Source organism: Drosophila arizonae, chromosome 5, assembly GCF_054131065.1.
Source record: "Drosophila arizonae isolate 15081-1271.41 chromosome 5, UAZ_ARI_1.0, whole genome shotgun sequence".
In the NCBI taxonomy this organism is placed as follows: Eukaryota; Metazoa; Arthropoda; class Insecta; order Diptera; family Drosophilidae; genus Drosophila; species Drosophila arizonae.
This window is the reverse complement of record NC_142925.1, coordinates 14,582,575-14,604,784: the sequence shown is the minus strand read 5'-3', so window position 1 is coordinate 14,604,784 and position 22,210 is coordinate 14,582,575. Positions and strand designations below refer to the sequence as shown.

The 22,210-nt window shown below is 41.9% G+C and overlaps 2 protein-coding genes across 6 annotated transcripts in view; one reads left to right on the top strand and one right to left on the bottom strand.

The window, feature by feature from the left end:
* LOC108614943 (uncharacterized) overlaps positions 1 to 18,192 on the top strand; it is a 29,002-nt gene extending 10,810 nt beyond the window's left edge. For 2 of the 5 annotated variants that reach the window (XM_089470899.1, XM_089470900.1), the window contains exons 3-7: positions 10,925 to 11,298; positions 11,402 to 11,805; positions 11,954 to 12,082; positions 14,188 to 16,671; positions 16,984 to 18,192. In XM_089470899.1, the coding sequence (XP_089327025.1) occupies positions 10,925 to 11,298; positions 11,402 to 11,805; positions 11,954 to 12,082; positions 14,188 to 16,671; positions 16,984 to 17,602 (4,010 nt within the window). In that variant the 3' untranslated portion in view covers positions 17,603 to 18,192. Of the gene's footprint in view, positions 1 to 5,583; positions 7,048 to 10,924; positions 11,299 to 11,401; positions 11,806 to 11,953; positions 12,083 to 12,307; positions 12,694 to 13,279; positions 14,052 to 14,187; positions 16,672 to 16,983 lie in introns of those variants that run through there. The other 3 variants (XM_089470901.1, XM_089470898.1, XM_089470897.1) reach the window with 3 other exon arrangements.
* A 148-nt stretch (positions 18,193 to 18,340) lies between these two features.
* Mov10 (Mov10 RISC complex RNA helicase) lies at positions 18,341 to 22,156 on the bottom strand. Its single transcript, XM_018012389.2, has 5 exons — positions 21,898 to 22,156; positions 21,689 to 21,837; positions 20,800 to 21,599; positions 19,263 to 20,732; positions 18,341 to 19,208 (listed from the first exon to the last, which is right to left on the bottom strand). Exons 1-5 carry the CDS (start codon positions 21,931 to 21,933, stop codon positions 18,955 to 18,957), a joined length of 2,709 nt encoding a protein of 902 aa, XP_017867878.1. The 5' UTR covers positions 21,934 to 22,156; the 3' UTR covers positions 18,341 to 18,954.
* Between the last annotated feature and the right edge of the window lie 54 nt (positions 22,157 to 22,210).

The window sequence follows — 22,210 nt, the reverse complement described above, 5'->3', positions numbered from 1 at the left end:
CTCTTCTTTCCCCTTCAACTAGACTGGCATGTGGCTAAGTCTCTTACTAGCTCCAGACTTAGCTCGTTTCTCTTTACATTCATTTTACAACGTTTTACGCATTCCCGGCCCAATGCTCACAATCAATTGTTAAAGTTTTGAACAAACTTAATAACATTTGTTGCGCCGCTCAACTTTCTATGAATTTTGCACATCGCATGACATCAGACGCGAATGCGAATTATTTTGTTTGTTTAGTCGAAGAAGAAGAAGAGGAAGAAGAAAAAATGGAAATGCAAACGCAACACCAAACGTGGGAGGCATTTAAAAAATACAAAAAACAAAGCGCAATAAAAAAACGCAGGAAAAAATAAGAAGAAGAAGCCAAGTAAACGACAACAACAATTGGACAAGAACGATAACATTTCTAACTATGTCAATTTCCATTTAAAGCCGCCAAAATTGACATAAATTCATTTTAATTAAATTAAATATAAAAGTCTGCCAAAAAAAGGCAGCTAAATACCGAGGCAATTTAACACAGTTTCATTTGAGAATCTACTGAATGTAAACTCTTCTCGACGTAGAAGGTGCTTAAAGAGAATTTTAAATTGTTTTAATTTAAGACAGTACGAAAAAATTAATTAATCAAGAAAGAAAGACAAGTGAGAGACGAGAGAGCTCAGGGTAGATAAAGGGAGTAAATGCAAAATAAAGTAGATTTATAAATATTTGTAATCCAATTAGATAGTATAGGAATATATTATAAATATTACAAATATTTATTATTTATTTTAATTAGTTTTTGATTTATTACGTTTTACCTATCTATAACTTGAAAGTCTATTTATTAAGACTTTTTTTTTTAAATGTATATAATAAATATAAAATCAAGTTGCTTTTACACAGCTGATGCGAAATTTGATAAGACAGTAAAAATTAGTCTACATGTTTAGCCAATGTTAGTCGATTTGTATCAAATGGCAAATAATATTTAAAATTGACACAGCTAAATATAATAAATAAATACACATGTATCAATAACTTAAATAGCTCTTGAAATATTGAATGCGTATGCCTATATGTATCTAGTGCTCGGGTAGCGCCTGACAGAATTCGAGCGTTGATTAGATTTTCAAGTCGAGTCACGTCTGTGAATTTCGTGCTCGTTTTAACTAATGTTCGACAAATGCGTCAATATCGAACTGAACTGAGCTCGACTCGAATGCGAGCTCGCTCAGTGTCACATATTTGATTTGTAGGCGGCTTGAAATGGCCTTTCTTCATATTTGGCTTAAATGTGCGCTGCATTTGGAGCCCTTAACTTGTCACAGTCGCTGGGCGTGACCCACTTAGCAGCCCACTTTGGCCCAGTTTAACCCACTTTGGCCCACTCGAGCTCGCTCTGCGCCAATTTCCTTGACATTGAACTACATTTAGCAGCATTCGGAGCCCACACGACAAATTCCAGTTTCATTTCGCACATATAGAATGAATTCCAAAGTCAAATACAACCAGTTTCCATATGTTTTTTTTTTTTTTTTTTTGCAACGTAATTTATTTGACAGCCAATGCAAACAACAACAACAACATTTATTGCCATTTCATAATAACAAAAAGAAAACAAAAAGCAAACAATCAAATTCGATTTTGTTATTGGCAAATTGTATGCGCATTGTTAGTTTGCACCTCTGCGAAAACCAGTTTATTGCCAACATTTCTCGTTAGGCTTTAATCCGTAGATATACTACAGTTGTCTATATTAATAAAGCTTTAACTTAATTTATTAAATTTAAAAGTTTTTAATTAAATATGTAAGTTTTCTTCGTTGCATGTTTAACATAGTTAGATATTTCTAACAGTTAGCGAGCTGTAAGCTTGCGGCGAGCTTTCTGTTAAGCGCTGCGCAGTGTTGCCGTGCTGCATACAGCTACTACTTTTTGCTACAGATTGCAGCTGTTAAATGAAAGAAAGAGTTTTGAAATTTTAATTTAATGAATTATTTTCTATTATTTCTTAAGCTTAAAAATATACAACAAAAATATGTAAAATTTCTTTGAAACGAATAGAATAGGAGAAAATTTATTTGGGAAATTAATAATTGATTTGTTAGACAACAAACATCTGGACTTTACTGTGCTTTGCTTAGTGCGCCAAATTTGCTGTAAGCATGTGTTGAGTCGAAAAGACATATACATATATATTTTTTAAAGGATCAATTCGGCTTATATTTGACGCCGTAATAGTATGTAGAACTCAACATCTGTCTGTCTCTCTGTCTGCCTAAATATTTCTTATTGAAAGAGCGGGTCTCTAAAGGAGGTTCCATGAAAGAGGAGACTACAGTGCTAAAGAGCCGTTGTTAAAGTGTGTGAGCAGAAGTATTCTCTACAATAACGTAACCTTGAATGAGTTATCACTCAATGTTTACCGGCTCTGTTTGAGAGGGATCACTCGTATATAAAAGCAGGCCTTCTGCAGAGCCTCTTCAGTTCGGAGCCCTATTTCCTGTTGATCACTTGGGCAGAGCGCAGCTCTAGTAAATATACGGATATTTTATTAAGCAATATTAAGTACATTGCTTATTAGTGTTAGTGGATTATGGATACCTTGCGGTCGAGCACTACTAATAAAGACTCACTGTTACTTGCCTTCTTTATCTCTGTAACTGAGCCTATAAAATGACTTATATAATGTTATTTTACTATTCTTGTAATACTACTTTACTACAATAAAAATACAATTATTATAATTTTAACTATTTTTTAATTTATTTGTATATATTATTGAAAGCTGTAACCAAGCTGAGACCATTTCTTTTTCGATTTTGCCTAGCTCTTAAGCTCAGCTTGACTCACATTCAATCACACAGCAGTTGCTAATCGCTTTCGCCCTTTCCCAGAATAAAACGAAACCAATCAATAATTACCTACCTCAATTAAAGGTACGCACCGACTGCACACAATTCCAATGCAAAACTGAACTGAACTGCCCATATATATTTACATAGATACCTATATATATCTATGTCTATATATGTATAATCAAGAGTGCATATGATACAAAACTCTTTCACACTTTCTAAAAAGCAATCAGCGGTCGGCAACAATGATAAACATAGGAACAACAAAGACAACAACAAATAGATCAACATCAATTTGTATTAACAACAAACAATAACAACAACAACAACAACAACAGCAAGAGGCAACAACAAACTCAAAATTACTGAACTGAAAACAGAACAGAAAATTGTGCAATCTGCAAAAAAAAAAATGCGTTCAGAAAAGCGAAAAAAACAAAAGTCAAGAAAAAAAAACAACGCACAAGCAATAGCAACAACAACAACAAACTTTGTTACAAGGGGAGCGCCAATGAACTGAAATGATTTCATTACAAATGTGGAGCGATGCAGCGGGAAGGTGAGAGGAGGGAGAAGAGCGTGGAGCACGGAGCGTAGAGGCATTGGAGACGGGGGTCGGTGCAGAGTGGTTGCAGTGCAGATGGAAAAGTTGCGTTCGATGACGGGAAGAAATAGAACTTAATTAGTAGAAAATGCGCCCAAAAGTTCAAGTATAGGTGTGAGAAAGAGAGAGAGAGAGAGAGAGAGAGAGAGAGAGAGAAAGAGGGATGGAGAGTGCTTGAAAAGGGAAACTAATAGAAAGAGAGAAGAGTAGAAGAGAAAATGTATAAAGGGTATAAGGAGAGAAAGACAGAGAGAGAGAGAGAGAGAGAGTGCGAGACAGAGAAAGAGAGACAGAAAAAAAGTTAGTGATCTAGATATCAAGAAAGAGAAAGAGACAGCTATAATAGAGTGTAGAAAAAAGACAGCTCCAACTTTTACAAAAAGCAAAAGAGACTTTGAATGAAATGTAGAAGAAGCTCCATAGTGGAAAAACTATATAGAAGCAGAAAGAGAAAGCATGAAAAGAATAGAAATGAGCCAGAGAGATGGGAACAGACAAAGGCAAATAGAGATGGAAAAAGAAAAAGTTGATAAATCTATGATATATATATTGGAGTGGGAGAGAGATAGAGAAAAAGATCGAAACGAAGGGAGAGAAATAGAGGCGGACATATAGAAAGAGATATAGAGAATGGAGAAAAATTAATAATAATAATAAATAATAATAATAATATTAAGATTGACGCATAAATATTTCGATTAGCTTTCCTGGCTAGTCAATAGAATTTGATCTGCTTTGAAAGTTGTTATCAAAGAAATCCCTTTTATTGTTCTGTGAAAACTCTACATTTTAGGCAAGTGTATTTGGTGCATATGAAACATGCCAATGTTTGTTGGCCCATACGAATTGAGTTCACTCTGTCCGGCCTGCCCCCAAAATGCCAGCCAAGCAAACCAAGTGCACTATTTATAAGCATGCGCCCTTTCCTGCCTGAACATCTCTGAGAGCCGCCGAGTAGAAGACGAAGATTTGGCATTTATTTTTGTCATGCCCAAGGCGTGACAATTAGAAAAGATTATGGAGTTTTATGGCCAAGTCTAGGGCGCGTGGGCGGCCGCAAATGGCGCCGACGACCCGCAGACAACAACTGCCATAGGATAGAAATGTCGTTGTTGGTTCAATAGTTCTCGACAAACATACATACATATATACTCTATAGTATAGTATATATAGAAAGGAACAATGGCGTGCCTCAAGTTCATTAGGCGGCTGAATTTCCTTTGGCACGTGCAATAATCGAAGATAACATGTTGCATAAGAGTCGCTGCCTCCGCTGACGTCATCGGGCCAACTGTCAACTGTCAACGGGAGCTGGAAGCTACGGCGGATGCTGCGGCATATTGTGATTTATTACGGTTAGCATCAAGTTGACTTCAGCGTCGAGCAAATGGGATCGCGCCATCTGATATAGCAGAGACACAGACAGTGAAAGAGATACAACTACAGAGATACAGATACACATACGCAGTTCAAGATACATATACATCTATATATGTATGTCTATACAGACAAACAGCAACCGAGCAGAGACACTCAAAAGTGCATTCGCATTTCAATTAAAAACAGAAGCAACCCAAAAAAGAAAAAAGAAAAATCGAAAGGAAACTATAAAAGAAGAATGATAGCTGAGCTTTGGAAGAAAACGAAGTCGAGATACCCTATATAACAATTGTGCTTAGACATGGGAGCTAAAAAGAGCAGAGTTGATTCATATATGTTGGCTTAAGATTTATAAATTATCTAATATTATATAAATTATTCTTATATAAATAAAAGCCGAAAGGAAAGTAAATCCTCGTAAGACTGCAGCAACCAAAAAATGTTCCGGATAAAATAAAATATTTTATTTCTAGGTACTTTAAAAAAATTATAAAGCAATACACTTTTATATCTTTAATCAAAATAATTCAATCTTAATCTCATAGTATATTTTCTTATTGTCAATGTATAAACAATATAAATAATACAATAATACAATTTATATAAAATAAATCATGTCTTTATCTAATATTAAATCAAACATTTTTAGAGAATTTTTACTTTTTGTGAACATAACTACAATTTCCAGCTACAAATAAAAGCTGAAATTATTTTAAACACATTTTAAAGTTATTTTAAATCAAATCTGAAGAGATTTTCTAGTTTTGTAATTCAATTTAATTTGTCATAAAATTTGTATATGATTTACAAATTCATATAAAAATTTTATGGCAAATTAAATTGAATTACAAAACTATGAAATCTTAGCAGAGTGCAGATATGCCCCACTTTAAAAATAAACCCAGGAGCAATTCAATGTGTCTCCAACTCCATTGCCAGCTGTTTATTTATGTGTGTCGCCTGCAACACGAAATGTTGCTGAGATCGGCAAATGCTGTGAATTGTGTGCGATGCGACAATTGCAACTGCAGCTACTGCGGCTACCTTTTGGGGCGCACTTATGCAACTGTACATTGGCCATAATAGGGCATAATTATATATATATATGTGTGGAGCCGACGCCCGAAATCTGTTGCGATTGTTGATCAATGGAAAGCGCCAAGACAGGAAGCGCGACTGATTGACTGATGACAAAAGGAAGTTGCAGAGTGCAGAGATATCAATTTGCCAATTGGCAAGCGTAAAGACAACAAATGCTAGCAAATATATGGAGCTAAGTGAAAGATATCCGCAAGCAGGCAAAGTTCAGCAACATTTGTGCGGCGCCTTTAAATAAATCAGTTGCAAAGACTGGCTGAGGTGGGGATTAGGGATTTACAAAGAATAGCCGCCTTTGTTGGCTGTCGAGTTGTCGTTGTTGTTGTTGTTGTTGCAGTTGCTGCAACACCCACATGCAAGAGCAAACGCTGGCAGCTGGAGTGCAGCTATTTTTAATTAAATGCAAAATATGCGCCCGCAACATGCTGCCAGCCAAAGCTGCTGCTGCTGCCCGCTAGCAACATGCTGCGAGCTTAAATGTTGCCGATGTCGTCGCATTGCCTCAAATGTTGCCCGCGCTCAGTTGGACACAAAACGCCGGCGCGTCAAGTTGAGCGAAGGGCGCGCGCGCGATTCCCTTGCATGATGTGGCATTTAAAAATAAAAATATAACGAAATAAGAATAAGAGAAAATAAAATAGAAAGAAGCAGCAACAAAAATACAAAATGAGCAAGAAAATGTGGCACAAAATATTCAAATCAAAGTCGCAGAAGCAGCAGCAATTGAGTAAAATCAATAAGCGTCACAGTCGCGGCATCTACGAGGAGTATCAGCAATTAAACGAGCTGCTCAATGGTGAAAAATCGCAGGCCGGGCGCTTTTCCAGTGAAAATGAAAATGAAAACGATAACGAAAATGGCAAAGCCAACGGCAACAGCAGCGGCAGCGGCAACATCAATGTGTTCGAGCAGCAGCCGCTGCAAAGTTCTTTCAACTCGCTGGCGCTTAGTGAGGCGCAACAGCAGCAGCAACAGTCGCAGCAGCAGCAGCAACAGCAACAACAATCGCAACAGCTGTCAACATTTTCGCGCGTACGCAACACCTTCTCACTGCGACGCAACAGCAGCAGCAACAACAACAACAGCAGCAGCAACAAGAAGCAAACGCCCAATGCCAAGTCAAGTGAGTCGGCCACGCCCACGCTTACGCCCACAGCTGCGGGCGCTGGCCAGCTGCAGCATGTTTTGATTATAGTCAATCAGATCGATGTCGCTGCAGCAGCAACAGTTGCCCCAACAGCACCAACAACAACTAATACCGCTACTAATTTGCATGCCAACCAAACAACAACAACAACAACAAGTAAATGTCTAGCAATTGATCAACTATTGTTTGTAGCTGTTAATTGTTTAAACGATATAAATGATGCACTGAGCGATTGTCAATTTGTTAATGGGAAAGTGGCACAGAGTAGAGAATATCGTAGAGGCATCAAAGTTGAGAAAGGCTGATGGAATGTGGAATGTTGCATCGAGACTATATGTGATATATATGTGTATACTTTCATCTATTCTAAATTTTATAAGAGATATATTATATAGGAAGTATAAAAAACTATGTGCATTACCAGATATCAAAATTTCAATTATTTTGCAGTCTAATATTCTTAACATAAACTAACAAACTTTGCACTTAACTTAAGTAACTCACATGTATATCTAACAATATTTCTATTCATGTTGCATTTATCTTAAGTAACTCTTAGTATTGCTTCAATTTGACCATAATTGTTCAGATTTATGGTTTAATCTCATTGACGGTTCTGTGTCCCATTTTGCTATGGACCTTTCGATGAATTTTTCCAACAGTCTTATCAGCAAGAATACAACAAATGATGTCATGTATATTTACTTTTCGTAAATTGACAAGCAAATCGAAGAGGCAGCCATTACTCGCAGGAATACTTTCAGTAAAGCTTCTAGGCATAATATATAAAAATATATGCATATACATAAATAAATGTAAATATACACATATGTCATTAGACATTTTAGACATATTTAGTATTTACATACTTACATATATGTACTTCCTAACTGTACTTTCCAGTTCTTATGCTACTTTCAAACTGTCACAAGTTGAAAGTTCAGCCCATATAAGCACCAAGAATATGTGTCGCAGAACCAACTCGTTGGCCAAGGTCCCAGCTATATAAACATATCGTCATACATGGGCTATGCATGAAAATGTTGCCTCACTCTAAATTAATGGAGGCGCGTCCGAATTAAATGTCTTATAAGCTTGCCCAATGCTAAGCAATAACAATTGCTGCAAGCTCTCAGATCTCCGATCTCAGGCAGCTTTAGCTGGCATAGATTATATTTGTTGGGAAATACTAGATCTTGGGAAATATAATGGAAATATAAGATCTTATATTATGATAGTCTATACCATAAACTGGGAATATATAAACAATTATTGTTATCTTATCATACTTTCTATTTTGATCTAGAACTGCTCAGTTCTACCGATCTTTCCGCTTTACTTTCTTTTAACTTTTACTTAGACACGTACAATATATTTCCAATTATCTATACCTTAGATTTGATCTAGTAAACTTACGAACTCTTGACCTTTGAGCATTTCTACAGATGTTTCTTCTTCTTCGTTTGCTTTTGCCATCTTCACAAATCAAAAATCTGCTTAGACCTCAGAGACTTGAGACTTGGGCGCCCTGCTGCTGATCAGTCAGTTGTTCCTCTTTTTGGCGCTGCATTTTATTTATAAAACTCAAGTGGAACTAGTTGAAAGATATGCATAGAGTATATAATCTTATAATGGCCAGAGTAGCCCTGCAGCCAGTACATGCTGTCTGCATTTGGCAAAGGCGAGTTTGCTAAGCATCATTAACATATGTTTGTATTGTGGTGCTGCGCGAGTGGTGCTGTCATGTGCAACGAATGCCCCACGCCCACACCCACACTCACACTCACACTCACACTGACAGTCAGTGTGGAGCGGCAGCAGTCCATCCATTGAGGCAGTCACTCACCCACTTCTCATCGGATTACGTATTGATTTGAATTGGAATGAATGCGAACGAGTCGAGCTTCGAGTTCCCTCAGCTCTCAACTTGTTGCAGAAATTAATGCGTGTCGTTGATATATGTTATCGTTGGGCCTGTGCGCATTATAATTGGATTCTCTCGGAATAATTATTGTTGTATTGGCACCCAGTGCGGCTCCTATGTCATTATTTCCAGTGAAAGACAAAAGAGCGAATTCCTATTACATCGAAATTCTCAACGGCTCACGCAATGTTTACCTGGCGCCGACTGGCACAGGTGCCACAACTTTATAATTGTCTATATGGGAGTCATGTTCGTTTTTTTTTTTTGTTTTTTTTTTTTTTTTTTTTATAAATATCCTATTAGAGAAGAGTTTAAGTCTAAGTCTTATTTGTATTATTTTCATAATATCGTTTGTTTAGTATTTATAGGACTGAGTAGTAGTATTTATGGGTCAGATAGCTATGCTATGCTATGATAGCATCAACAAGATCTGAGCTCTGAATGCTTGGAACTGCACTTGCTGCTTACCAACTGCAATCTCTTTTCTGAGCTGTCCATCTTCTGGGACTGGAGTCCATTTTTTATGTGCTCCCATAGAGCACGGTCCTCATAGCTCTTGTTTCCTGGATAGAAATATTGGTAGAAGTATTCATATGAGTATTAGTATTTCTAATCAGATTCATTCATCCGTAGAATCTCCAATGTTTCGTGTTAGGCCCTCAATAGAAAATAGTATTATAATTAGTATTAACTTTCATCCTAACTAATATAAATTCAATTGTTAAAAAAGACATAAATCAAATTAAAGCGCATCCCCCTAAATTCAGCTCTATGAACAAATAAAACCAGAGATTCTCTCATTGTTATTTTGGGTTCAAATTCAGTAAATCAAGAAGTCAAGTGGGCTGAAACGCTCGCCAGAGCCCCTGTGAGCGCAGTTCGTATCTTCAAGATACAGATATAATAATGTCGCCCACCAAAATCGCGACGAACTCAACAGTTTGGCTCAAACGAGCTGCCAAAGTTGGACATTACAACATTTCATGCGGCAGATAAATAAGAATTTATGGGCCAATCGCACAGTCAGAGGCAGCCAAATGTGGACACAATCCAAATAATAACAATAAATTATTACTGAAATGTTTTTGTCTATTTTTTTATTTTTTGTTATTTTGTTATATATAGTTATTTGGTTTGTTTAGTTGTTGTCTATTGTCTTGCCAGTCTGAGAATTTACAAGTTAACTAAATGTTGTTGCTACTGCAACTGTGACAAATGATGCCGGAAAAGCAATTTGTTTACGAAAAGCAAAGCAACGGCCATTCCATGGAAATGCGACTGGCATGTGATATGAAAATATTTGCCATGCAGCAAGTGCAACTGCAAAGTTTTAGGGTTTCTGGCCCAAGTCTAAGCCGTGCCACTTGGCCAAAGGCCAACAGTCTGCAGACGGACTTGGCCTTTTACTCGGCTCTGCCTTTTGATTTTCACTTCACTTTCTTTTCGCGCCTTCAAGTTGACTTTAACATTTGCTGAAAGTTCCCCAATGAAATTGACAATGATTTAGGAATGGAACTAGACTGCAGAGCAATATATCCAATCTATCTTGATATATGCATAAGATAACTTTCTTATTATTCTCATAAATATCGTTCTACTCAACCAAAAAACACTCTTCAGATAAATGTATTCCACTCAGCTCCCACACAACATGCATTGCCTTTAAAATCAATTTGACTTGAGTGGAAATCTGATTTGAACGAAGAAGGCGAGCTCAGTTAAGTTTTAGATTTGTTACTTTTGCCGAGAATTGTAAAATTTAGTTTTTAGGTTTCAAGCCATACAGAATCTACTACAGTCTCTACAGACATTGCAAAAGTTTCCCAACAACAACATCAATCGAAGCCTCACAATCCAATAATAATTCAAATCCATTTTTTTAATTTCCAATCCATTGTAATCAACTACGAACAACAACAACAACAACAGCCACAATGGATTCCGATGGCAATTTGGATGATGAGCCAGTGGGTCCCAAGCCGGGTCCACTCACCACAGGCTTCTCCGAGATCATACAGGAGCAGGAGGTAGTCTGTAGCGGCCAGCTACTAGCCTGTCCCAACTGCAGTCGCACCTTCAATACGAATGCACTGCGCAAACACGTCGTCGTCTGCGAGAAGATGCTGAAGAAGCGCAAGGTCTTCGACTCGTCGCGTCAGCGCCGTGAGGGCACATCCCTGTCCACCTATGTGCTGCCCAAGAATTTCGGGCTGCCCAATGCAGAGAAGGCGCCGGGCGTACACACACCGCCCTCAGCCAGCCGCGAGGCGTCCACCGTGTCGAGCAGCGGAGTGCCGCATGAGGTAAGCAACCGAAAGACGGTGCTCCATATTCCATATTCCATATTCCATATTCCACTATTTGTTCTATACTCTTTGTTCTACATTCCATATTCTATATTTGCAGGCCTCGCCACTATCGATACGCCGTAAAAGCAAGACGGATATGACGCGCGCTTCCTTGCGCAAGGGAGCCGGCGCCACTACAGCTACCGTTGGTGTTGCTGCTGCCGGTCCTGCTAATGCCGAGCCTCAGGCAACATCAGCGGCATCTGCAACCGCTCCGCCAACATTGAGCCGTGATCGTACACGTGCCTCAGACCGTTCCATAACCAGGCGCATCAAGGACACCGCCACGGAGCACTGTCCGCACTGTGAGCGCAACTTTAATATCAAGGCTTTCGATCGTCATGTGGAGTGGTGCAAGGAGAAGGCCATTCAGGCGAACATCAAATCCAACAATACCGCGGAGACAAACAAGGCCAAGGAGCGCATGGAGGCGCGCAAGAAGTATCGTCCACCCAATCTCAAGTAAGAGAACTTTTCTACCTCACCTTTGTAACATTATATAATTTTTGACATCTCAGTGGCTTTGCTTTACCTTTCATGTTATTCCTATTACATATTAATCAATTGTATTGTTTCAAATCTTTCAAATTTTTCCCTTTGCTCTCCCCAGAACCAAGCGCTCTATCAATCGGGACAAGTACTCGGGTGCCCAGGAGGAGCACTTCGAGCCAGAGCCAGTTGCTACGAAGCAGAATTTAATGACACTCTCCACCATGACGTCGTCCGTACAAAGTGATAAGTGAGTATTATTTATTCTTAGTGTAAATCATTTGATTCGTAGACTAGCTAAACCAATCTGATTGGCCCATCTGGCGTTGCTATGGTTGTCGTTGATTCTGCAGTAATGTTGTGCCCAGTAGACACCGTCGCGTAGTATTTGCTCACAAAGTATTCGTAGGACATGATCTTCTTCGATATCATCCATTCATCCATTGACCCCACTCCACACCCAACAACAACTTAGCTCACAAAGAAATGCACCGCAGCAGCGTCCAGGAACGCCACAAGGATTCGATGCACCCAAGGGGAAAGCATCGATGGGCCAGAGCAAAGCGGCAGCACGCATGCTCACCGAGGAATCGTCGAGCGTTGTCTACCACGAGCATGGAAGACGCAAACTGCAGTACGATGCTTGCCAGGAGATCGATGAGGCCGTGGAGCGCCTGCGTCATCCATCCTACGAGCAGCTGGCCCAGTTGGATTGCGTAGAGGCGGCGCACCTGCAGCCAGCCCGATCCCATCGTCGACCCTCGCCCCATCGTTCGAAGTTCGACTCTACCGAGTGCATGGCCGGGCAACCCCAAGTCACGATGACTTTCGAGGAGCTCAACGGGTTGATCAAATGCAAAGGTAGGCTCGGTAACAGTTGCAGACCCAGCCTAACTGGAACAGTGGAATCGGCATCAAGTTATCTATTTTTCTTTTTGTGTAATGCTCCACTTACCACTCCGTCCGTCCCAGAGCCATAAGGTTCATAGGGTTCTGCAGGCCCCATGGCGTGCCTAAACTTAATTAACTTCAAATGATTTCATAATTAGTTTCCTAAGTTGCGGAACAATTTGATGGTTCTTAATTAATGCGCAGCGTATTTAAGCACTTAGACGATCAGCCAAGCATAGAGCAGCATTAGTTGCACTCCATAGGAACCCAGAGAGTTGGAAATAGTTCAAAGAGTGGAGAATAGAATATAATTGATGACTAGCAATAGTATAACTGTAGCAGAAATGGATAATACTGAGGGAGAGATTTAACTAGGGTTTTGCAAAGCAAAAATAAGTTCAATCCAGATATTGAAGGATAGGAAAAGAGAAAATTCATTTGGTTGGGAGACTTAGGGAGATTTACCAGAAAGTCCGATACATACATCCACTTAGATATCTGTCTTATGAATCCCAAACTTTTAATACGCACGCTGCACCACCACCACCACACGCAGGTGCCACAAACATTTGCAACATTCAAATGGATATTGAGGAGCAGGTGGCGCCCAAGGTGCGCACATCCACATCGCTGGTGCGTCAGGCGCGTCGCCGCATACGCACCCAGGAGAACCCCAATATTCCTCTGCGCCAGCTGGAGCCACCGACCGAATTCATGGATCAACATCATCATCAACGTCAGCGCTCGTCGCACTCCCCAGCCTCGTTCCGTCGCATTTCCAACGATCGCTACTCGGGCTCCGAGAGCGAGGATGCTTTGCCGCATGCTGAAATACAGATTAAGATGGAGACGAGCACCATCCAAAGCCTGAGTCGTCCGCGGAAGCGCATTCAGCTGCCGGTCATCATAAATAGCTCGGAGCCAATGCGCGCTCTGCCTCTGCCTCTGCCTCTGCCACCGGCCAAGCAGAAGCTAGAGGCGAAGGCCGACAATTTTCTGCCGGCGATTGATATGAAGGGCGAGGTGCAGACGGAGATGAAGTCTGATGAGGAAGCTGAACAGGATTACGATGAGGAGGACATAGAAGTTGGCAAGCTGCTTAGCAAGGCCAAGCTACTCGAAGGCCAATACGATGACGATATCGATGACTCTGTCTACGGCGAGGTGGAGCCGCCCGCGGCGCCAGCCAGCGTCAAGAAGCGCGCGACACCAAGCAATGTTAGCCGCCGTCTGGTAGTGCTGGAGCAGGACGAGGAAGGCACCATGTACATCAAGGCACCGCGCTCCCCAACCAATAGCAAGAAATCGGCCAAAGCGCCCATCAAGAGGTTTGTTCCTTAATGCCCCTCCCCACAGACGACAGCCAGGCGACGCACAGACCGGGCGGGCTAATCAGATCTCTAGGATCATAACCGTTTAATTGTTCCGATTGCTCTATTCTATAATTCTTTTTCTTCTAAACAGCGGCCTCAATCCGTCGACTAGCGACAAGTACGATCCGTTTTTGTCCGCCAAGCGCCAGCTGGAGGAGCTCTGCTCGCCCAGTACCCCACCCGACAACGAGCCACTGGTCCACACAACAGCCACACCAGCACCCACACCGACAGCCACACCCACAGCCATCATGTCCACCTCGCTGACTAGCTCGCTGGGCAAAGCGACGACGCCATCCACGACGGCACCGAAGGGCACGCCCACATCCAACTTTCGACGCACTTCGTCCCTGCGCGGACCTCGTCGCACACCATTGCTGCCCAGCCGTCCGCTCTTTGCCACCAACTATCGGCCCACCATCCAGCGCGGCCTCTCCGACGAGGGTCCCATCTCGAGCAACTTCCTCAAGCCGGAGGAGTACGACGAGATGCCCGTGCGTGCTGCGTGCGGCAATGATTTCCACAGTCCGCGCGTTGTGCGCCGCGATACGAGCAACTCGAATCGCAAGCAGCAAATGAAACTGCCTCTTAGTGGCGACACTGAACCGGACAGCACTTCTACGTCCAAGCAGCAGCAGCAGCAGCAGGCGCCGCCGGCACGTAACGTGGCCAAGACGGACTCCTTAGCCGTGTTCCTCAAGTACGAGCACGAGCTGGAGCAGCTGAATGCGAAGGCTGCGGAGGTGGCTGCCAATAGCAAAGAGCTGAGCAGCAAGGAGCTCAAAGACAAGAGCAACAATCTGAGCAAGCAGAACTCGGCCAAGAGTCTAAATGCCAACTCAAGCAGCGGGCAGCTGCCGCCGCTAACGACGCCCATTTGTCCGCCAGTGGCCAAGGAGAACAACGAGAACGTGGCACATAACTTTGCCACGCCGCTGCGCCTGGACCCCATCGTCAAGCCGCCACAGAATCTGATCAACAACAGCAACAGCAACAACAACAACAGCAACAGCAATGGTGGTGGCAATGCGGTACCGTCGCCCATCAAGCTGGAGAGCATCTTTGGCAGCAATCGAATAGCCGATTACATAGATCCCAAGCTGATCAATCCTTGCGATAATCTGCTGGTGCAGCAGTCATCCACTGGTTCCTCCGATGCCAGCTCCACGCCACAGCAGCTATCGCAGAGTCGCAGCAGCTCGCAGTCAACCATAACGATGGGGCAGGAGCAGCGCCGTCATTCCGGCGAGGCGCGTAATCTGCTAAAGCGTAAGATGCGCCTCGGACGCAATCAGTTTCTGTACGATGCTTCGCCAGAGGAGGCGTACATCTCGTCCGGCAGCTGCGCTGATGATGAGGCCAATCGCTCATCGCTGGAGTTTGACGAGCAATGCTGGCAGCAGCAGCAGAAGCAGCTGCTCTCCAATCCACTGAAGGCAATGCCGCTGACGCTGCCCAATATGCCAGTGCTGCCCACATTTGATGACTTCGACTTTGAGGAATTTCTGTCATCATTCGAGAACGAGAATGATGACGAGCAATTTCCGCTGTTCCGCGACTGTCGCGAGTTCCTGCTGAATCGCACGACGAGCCGACACCGCTCGTTCCAGAAAGCGACTTCAACGCCACAGCCACAACCACAGCCACAGCCACAACCACAATCCCGTACACAGACACAACCACCGACGCCGACAGCCACACAAAGACCAGCGACGACCTCTGGCATTGGGTCTCAGTTTATAACGCCACCTAAGACCCACTACTATACTTCCAGCACTAAAGAGCCTCATGCCCACAGGTCCAATTCGAATACATCAATTGGCAACGAATCATTCAAGTCTCCACAGGCCAGCACTGGCTCCTACAAGACACCAAATGGCAGCGGTTCCTACAAGACATCGCCGACTACCGCCTTCAAGTCGCCGTTGTCCAGCAGCGATGAGAAGCTCGACCGCCAGCTGTCGAATGTCTCCGCCACCAGTAGCAGCAGCAACTGCTACGTGGAGAAGACGCAGAAGTCTGTGGACGAATCGAAGAAACGAGAAATCTTTATTAGCATTGAAACAGAGGCCAATGCCCAGGGGCGTTCGCCCATATCACCGGACTCTCTGCGTCACATGGTTGGCAATGCACAGACGCCCATTGATGTGTTGCATATTGAGAACGGCAACGAGCCGGAGCATGCCAAGTTTAGTAAGATCAGCGACAACGAGGATCAGATCGATGATGAGACTAGTCGCGCTCATTATCCGAATCGGCTGAGCCCAGCTGTGACCTCGCCATTGCCCAATGTCGAGGCAAACAATGCGAAGAATGTGATAGAGAAAATGCGTAACGATTTCAAGCAGCTGGGCGAGGAGGCAAGCGCCTCGGTGCGCCGCGATATCTTGCAGCGTCAGGAGCAAGCGCAGCAAAAGCAGCAGATGCCAACACAGCAGGAAGTAAAGGGAATGACGCCATCGCCATCAGGAGATTCAGATGAATTAAGTAGCCTCGATGGATATCCAATGTCCTCATCGCAATCCTCACGTCGTGGCGGTAGCTCCAAGCTTAGCACCGACTCAGCTTATGGCAGGTTAGTCAAAATGGCTTGATGTATTGATATATGTATGTATATAGTAAGTGGGATAAGCACATTGATATAAGTTAAAAATTTTAAATTGTATTAAACCTTGTCCGTCCGATTAACTATATATCGGGACGTTAATTTTAACAGCAAATTTGTAAAGTTAACATTGCTGAACAGATAACATAGTTTACTTACGATAGGAACGACTTATATCGATAAATGACTCGCATGCAAATTTAAAGTCACTTTGATAAACGATATTTTTTTAACTCGTTACTTAACTGATTTTTGTATTACTTTTTATTGGCAATCCTACAGCAGCAACTCTCCATACTGTCTGTCCCGTCAACGCTCCACTGAGCTGCAGTCGAACATGAGCACACCGCGTACACCGAGCCAATTGCGTCCACACACGGCCAGTGGAGCCATCGCAATGTCCACCAAGCAGCCCAGCAACATGATGGATGCCTCAACACAGGCACAAAGCAACTATGGCACATTGAAGGCGCGCCAGCGCATGTTTGCACCGAATGGTCTCGGCATTTGTAACGATTCTGGCAATGGCAACATGGAATATTCCAGCAGCAGCTCAGAGCAGCTGATGCAACAGCAACAGGAGCAACACCAACAGCATCACAAGCAAAACACAAATTACAACTACATACAGCAGCCGCAGCAGCAGCAGCAGCAATCTCTGCCTCAGGTAGCCAACAATAACAGCAGTAACTATGAGCTAAACGCATTGAACTTAAAGAACAACAATTGTAATAGTGTAGGTGTTGGTTTAACACCTACAACATCTCAGCACTCGCTGCAAAGCAACAATTCGAATGTTTCTGTGAAAATGTCCAAGTTCTGCCACGAATGTGGCGCCAAATTTGTGCTAGAGCACGCCAAGTTCTGCATGGATTGCGGCGTTCGACGCGTCGTGCTCTAAGTTCAGCAAAAAAAAATAATAATAATAATTATACATACATACAGACAAACAAATACACACACACATGTACACACACACAGAGATACACAAATTTATACAAAGCGCTGCTGAGGTGGGAGGGCTAACCTGGGTTAGTCAAGTTGAAGCGGTTAGTGGGAAACGTAGTGGAGGTTCTTATACCAAATGTAGTTATTACATGCAAGAAATTTTTGAGAGATAATCGATATACATATATATCTATATGCTTACTTAAATATATATTTTAATAATAATAAAAATAAAAACAAAAAAAAAAAGCCAAACTTAAAAAACCATCAAACATGCAATATTAATTATAAAATGATTAACAGGCAACATGGCATTTGTTTTCCAATATTTCTTAATTTTATAATAATTGGAAGTGTTATTTTCTTGTCATTTATTAAAGAAATATAACAAAAACACTTTTAACCAAGTTGTTGATTAACAAAGACTGAACGAATTTAAACGAAAGTAAAAGCATCGAAAGCACACGAAATAAAAAGTCGAAAGCGAAACGAAATCAATTACTAGAATATATATATATTATTAAAAAAAAAAAAAAAAAAAAACATTTTCGAAATCTAACGCAAACACACAACATTGTATTTGTATTTTGTAAACAGTTTACTAATTTTATAGTCACTGCTTAAATATAATCGTATATACTTATATAAACACTATATTATTTAACTCGACTTAAAAAAAAAGAGTTAAAAATAAATGATTTTGCTTCACACATGTATTTCAAATTGGTTTATAATTGTTTTTGAGAATGTTTGGTAAAATTATAAAGGTATTTTCAAATTACAGAAAATTCATTCTTGGCATTCACTAAAACAAAATATTCAATTCATGGATGTCATCCCAATGGGATTATTAAAGTTGTTATAAAATTCATGTTTTTTATAAGTACATTTTCTTTCTTCACAGAAGTGAGAGAACTCTCGACAGGCGTCCGAAATATAAATTGTGCTCCAAGGATCCATTTACATGACAGCACATATATATATATTATGTTAATAAACACTTAAATTTCTATGATTTATGCACGCATTAAAAAAAATTAAAAATCTACGTTGAGCTGATCCAGCAACTTTAATCTTGACATAAGTAAATATATACTGAAAAAAAAAAAAATACAAATATAAAAAGGCAACGCAACAACAACAAATATTGAATTGTTCCAGTTCAACAAAATGGCTTGCCAATTTGATTTTAGAAAATGGGTTTGAAATTCACGTTGGTCTTAATACTTCTTAAAGAGACGTCGAATGAATTCTCTACTTGAAAAAGAGTCAAAGAGAGATGTAAATTAGTAACTCATTCTGAACTTACTGCAACTGCAGCAGCTTTTGTTTAGTGAATTCTGAGGCTGCAGCGCAGGCTAGTAAGAAGTTGGAATGAACCGTAATCTTCTCGGGGCTAAGTAGCGTTAGATTAGCCATGGCGCTGTTTAAATTTCCTATAGATATTGAGTTGGGACTATTACTTGACTGAATGGATGTACTCGAGCTGCTGCTTTCAGTAAGCGATTCAGTGGCAAACGAATCGCCACTGTTCCTGCTCTTTCTCTTGCTTCTGTCATCTGTGGAAGAGTCAATTTTATTATATTTGTAATACGTGTAGTTTAATAGCTTACCTGTTCCATTTCCATTTCCATTTTCATTTGCTTTTGCGCCGTGCGGGCTCTTGGGAAAAGCTACGGGAATATCTTGTGGCATTTTTGCATACCAAAAATTATCTTCCTCATCTGATTCACATTGATCATCAACAACATCGTCGTCTTCGACTAGATCTTTGAGGAACCGTGGACGCTGCTCTCCATTCCTCTTCTTGAAAATGTAGTTGCCATGCAACTTGCACTGGTGGATGACGTAATTGATGTCGCGATGATGGCGCAGCGTCACCGGATTGCCAATAAGTATCATCAGGGACTTGGCGCGCGAGAGCAGCACATTCACACGACGTGGATTACGCATGAAGCCGATGTTCGCAAACGAACGCACAAGCGTGGCAATTATAATGGGCTTCTCGCGTCCCTGATAGTTCTCCACGCTACCCACCTCCACATCGTAGTAGCCCTGGTCGCGTAGTAGCTCGTTGAGGAGCTTACACTGTGCCGCATACGGTGCCACGATGCCAATATCCGTCTGCTGTATACAAACACCGCCGCCTAGGCCGAAGCTAAGCAAACGCTGGACATACCAGCAGACCACCTGTGCCTCCAGCATATTCAGCGAACTAGTGGAGCGATCCTCGCGTCTGGTCACGCCATGTGTAGCTTGGAATAAAATCGGGAAATTGGAATTGGACAGCATTCGCCAATTAGCCGCTAAATTGACCTGTGAGGGCGGCGCCTGTGCTATGAGCTCATTATTGTAGTAGAGCTTATTAAACAGTCCGACAATGGCCGGATGGGATCTATAGTTTTGACGCAATCGTGTCTGCAATGTGTGATCATAATTCCCATTACCGTCCACGGCGTACATTTCGCAACGGAGCAGACGCTCCATCAGCGAATGGCGTAGGCCCAGATTTGCAGCACGATTATTCTTAATAACGGCGCCCAGCTGCTTGTGATCGCCCGAAAGAATCACATGACATTCCTCCTGCTGCTTAATGCCCACAATACCAACGAGAGCCTCGGGCTCTGTTGAAGCGCCAGCCTCATCGATGAAGACGTGAGTAAAGAAATTAAATTTACCAACATTATCTGTTACCAGACGGCCCACAGTGCACAATGTGGCGACAATTATGCCATATTTGCGCAGCTTGTTCACACGCAAGTGCTCGTACTCATGCTTGGCACAATTGGAATGGCTTAGGAGCAGCGGCTCCACCGAATTTAGTCCCTTGGCGTAGACAGAGCGCGAGAACAGACGTATTAGCTGATGTTTCAGCTCGACGTCCTCGGTGACCAAACGCGACTCTTTAGCGCGCTTCATCAAGTGCGCCTGCAAACGTTCATTGCTAGCGAAATACTTGCATATTCTCACGGCAATTGTGTCACAGGCTGAGTTCGAACCAGCGGTAACAAGAATACGGCTTCGCGGCTGTCGAAGTCGCAACTGTAGAATGGCCTCGACAATGGTTGTTGTTTTGCCGGTGCCTGTAAAAGCAAAATGCAGAGATTGAGATAGAGGGAGAGATAGACGGAGAAGCTGTATCGCATATACCTGGAGGTCCAAATACAATGTAGGGCCCTTCTTTGCTGGGGCCATTAACAATCTGATGTACTGCCTGCAGCTGCTCCATGTTGGAGGCAATGGTATCGTTGAAGAGAATTATATTAGATGATAGATTCACTCGGGGCATCACGACCGGCAACGGCTTAGTCGGAAATAAATAGCGACGTAGGCAAGGACTCTCCTGCAGCAACTGCATCGCACGATACATAAAACGAAATGCTGTGCGGCGAGAGCGCAGAATTACAAAGTAAGGTTCCGTGAGAGATAAGTCCCCGTTAAGAGTGCCTCGTTTGAATTTCAGTTGAATCGAAGTGCGTGTCACTTGCTCAACATTGGCCACGAAACGGCGCTTTGGATTCTTTGATGGCAACGATTCGTGCTTATGCGGTAGCAGTGAAAGTATGTCATTTTTGGACGGAGGAGCTTCCTCCAAGCTAGCCTTGGGTATTAGCACTGCCTCGTCCACATTTGGAACAACCACGTCCTCTATATTGATATCTGCTTTACTACAAACCACAAAGCTATAGCATAGTTTACCGATTTTTCTCAAGTAGACTTTGGGCTGCATGAGCTGGGCATAAAGCTGCATGTTAGAGATATCCTCTATGTTAAGCAGTGTGCTCAGCACTGAGCAAACATTCTCCGAGTCTAGCTGCTGCGTCTGCAAATAAGAGCTAAAAGTTTTGTTGTCTACTGCGAGGCTTTCGTCGTTGAAGTCAGCGCTAATGGCCTTCAGCATGTTCTGACTAGGTTCATAATATGGCAGCTTGCACATAATGCCAATAAATCTACAAATCAAAAGGGAATATTTTCAATTTGAAATCATCTATATACATATGTACATATATATATACTATATATGAAAATAAAAACGCACTTTTGGGCTTGTTTTTGTTCCTCATCGTCTGAGCTCAAAATGTCGTCCTCATCGTCGCTAAACTTCTTTCGCATGCGTCCGTTTCTCTGAATCTGCTCCATTTGCCAATTTTTTACCAGGTTGGCTATTTGTGTTAATTTGAAATTCATCTGCAAAATAATCCAGAAATAAAAAATATTGTAGATGGCTTCGTTAAATACTTTAATTACCGTGTCCAATTCTTCTTTCAAGTTGCTCACGCTCATTCTGCAACTGAATATTATATATAGAAACACAAAGACAATACAAAAGAACAAATTTCACACGAAATATACAAAAAGTCAATTTCAACCGAAGACGCCACAAGTACCGTTACCGGCGCCATATGGAACTAGATCTGACACTGCTCAGCTTCGATCATTGCATAGCAATGCAGTAATTTTAAATTGTTTGCAACACTGTGCTTTAACGCTAATAAAGTTACGGCACTAATCAACGGTTACAGCAACTCAACCTCGACGCACTTTATAAAAAATACCTTTT

Excerpts from the sequence above, each read along its gene's own strand:
- Mov10 (XM_018012389.2), bottom strand. The coding sequence starts at position 21,933 with ATGAGCGTGAGCAACTTGAAAGAAGAATTGGACACG. Across the intron at positions 20,733-20,799 it reads CATTGTATTTGGACCTCCAG|GCACCGGCAAAACAACAACC; the intron begins GTATATGCGATA and ends TTGCTTTTACAG. Across the intron at positions 19,209-19,262 it reads TGGAAATGGAAATGGAACAG|ATGACAGAAGCAAGAGAAAG; the intron begins GTAAGCTATTAA and ends ACTCTTCCACAG.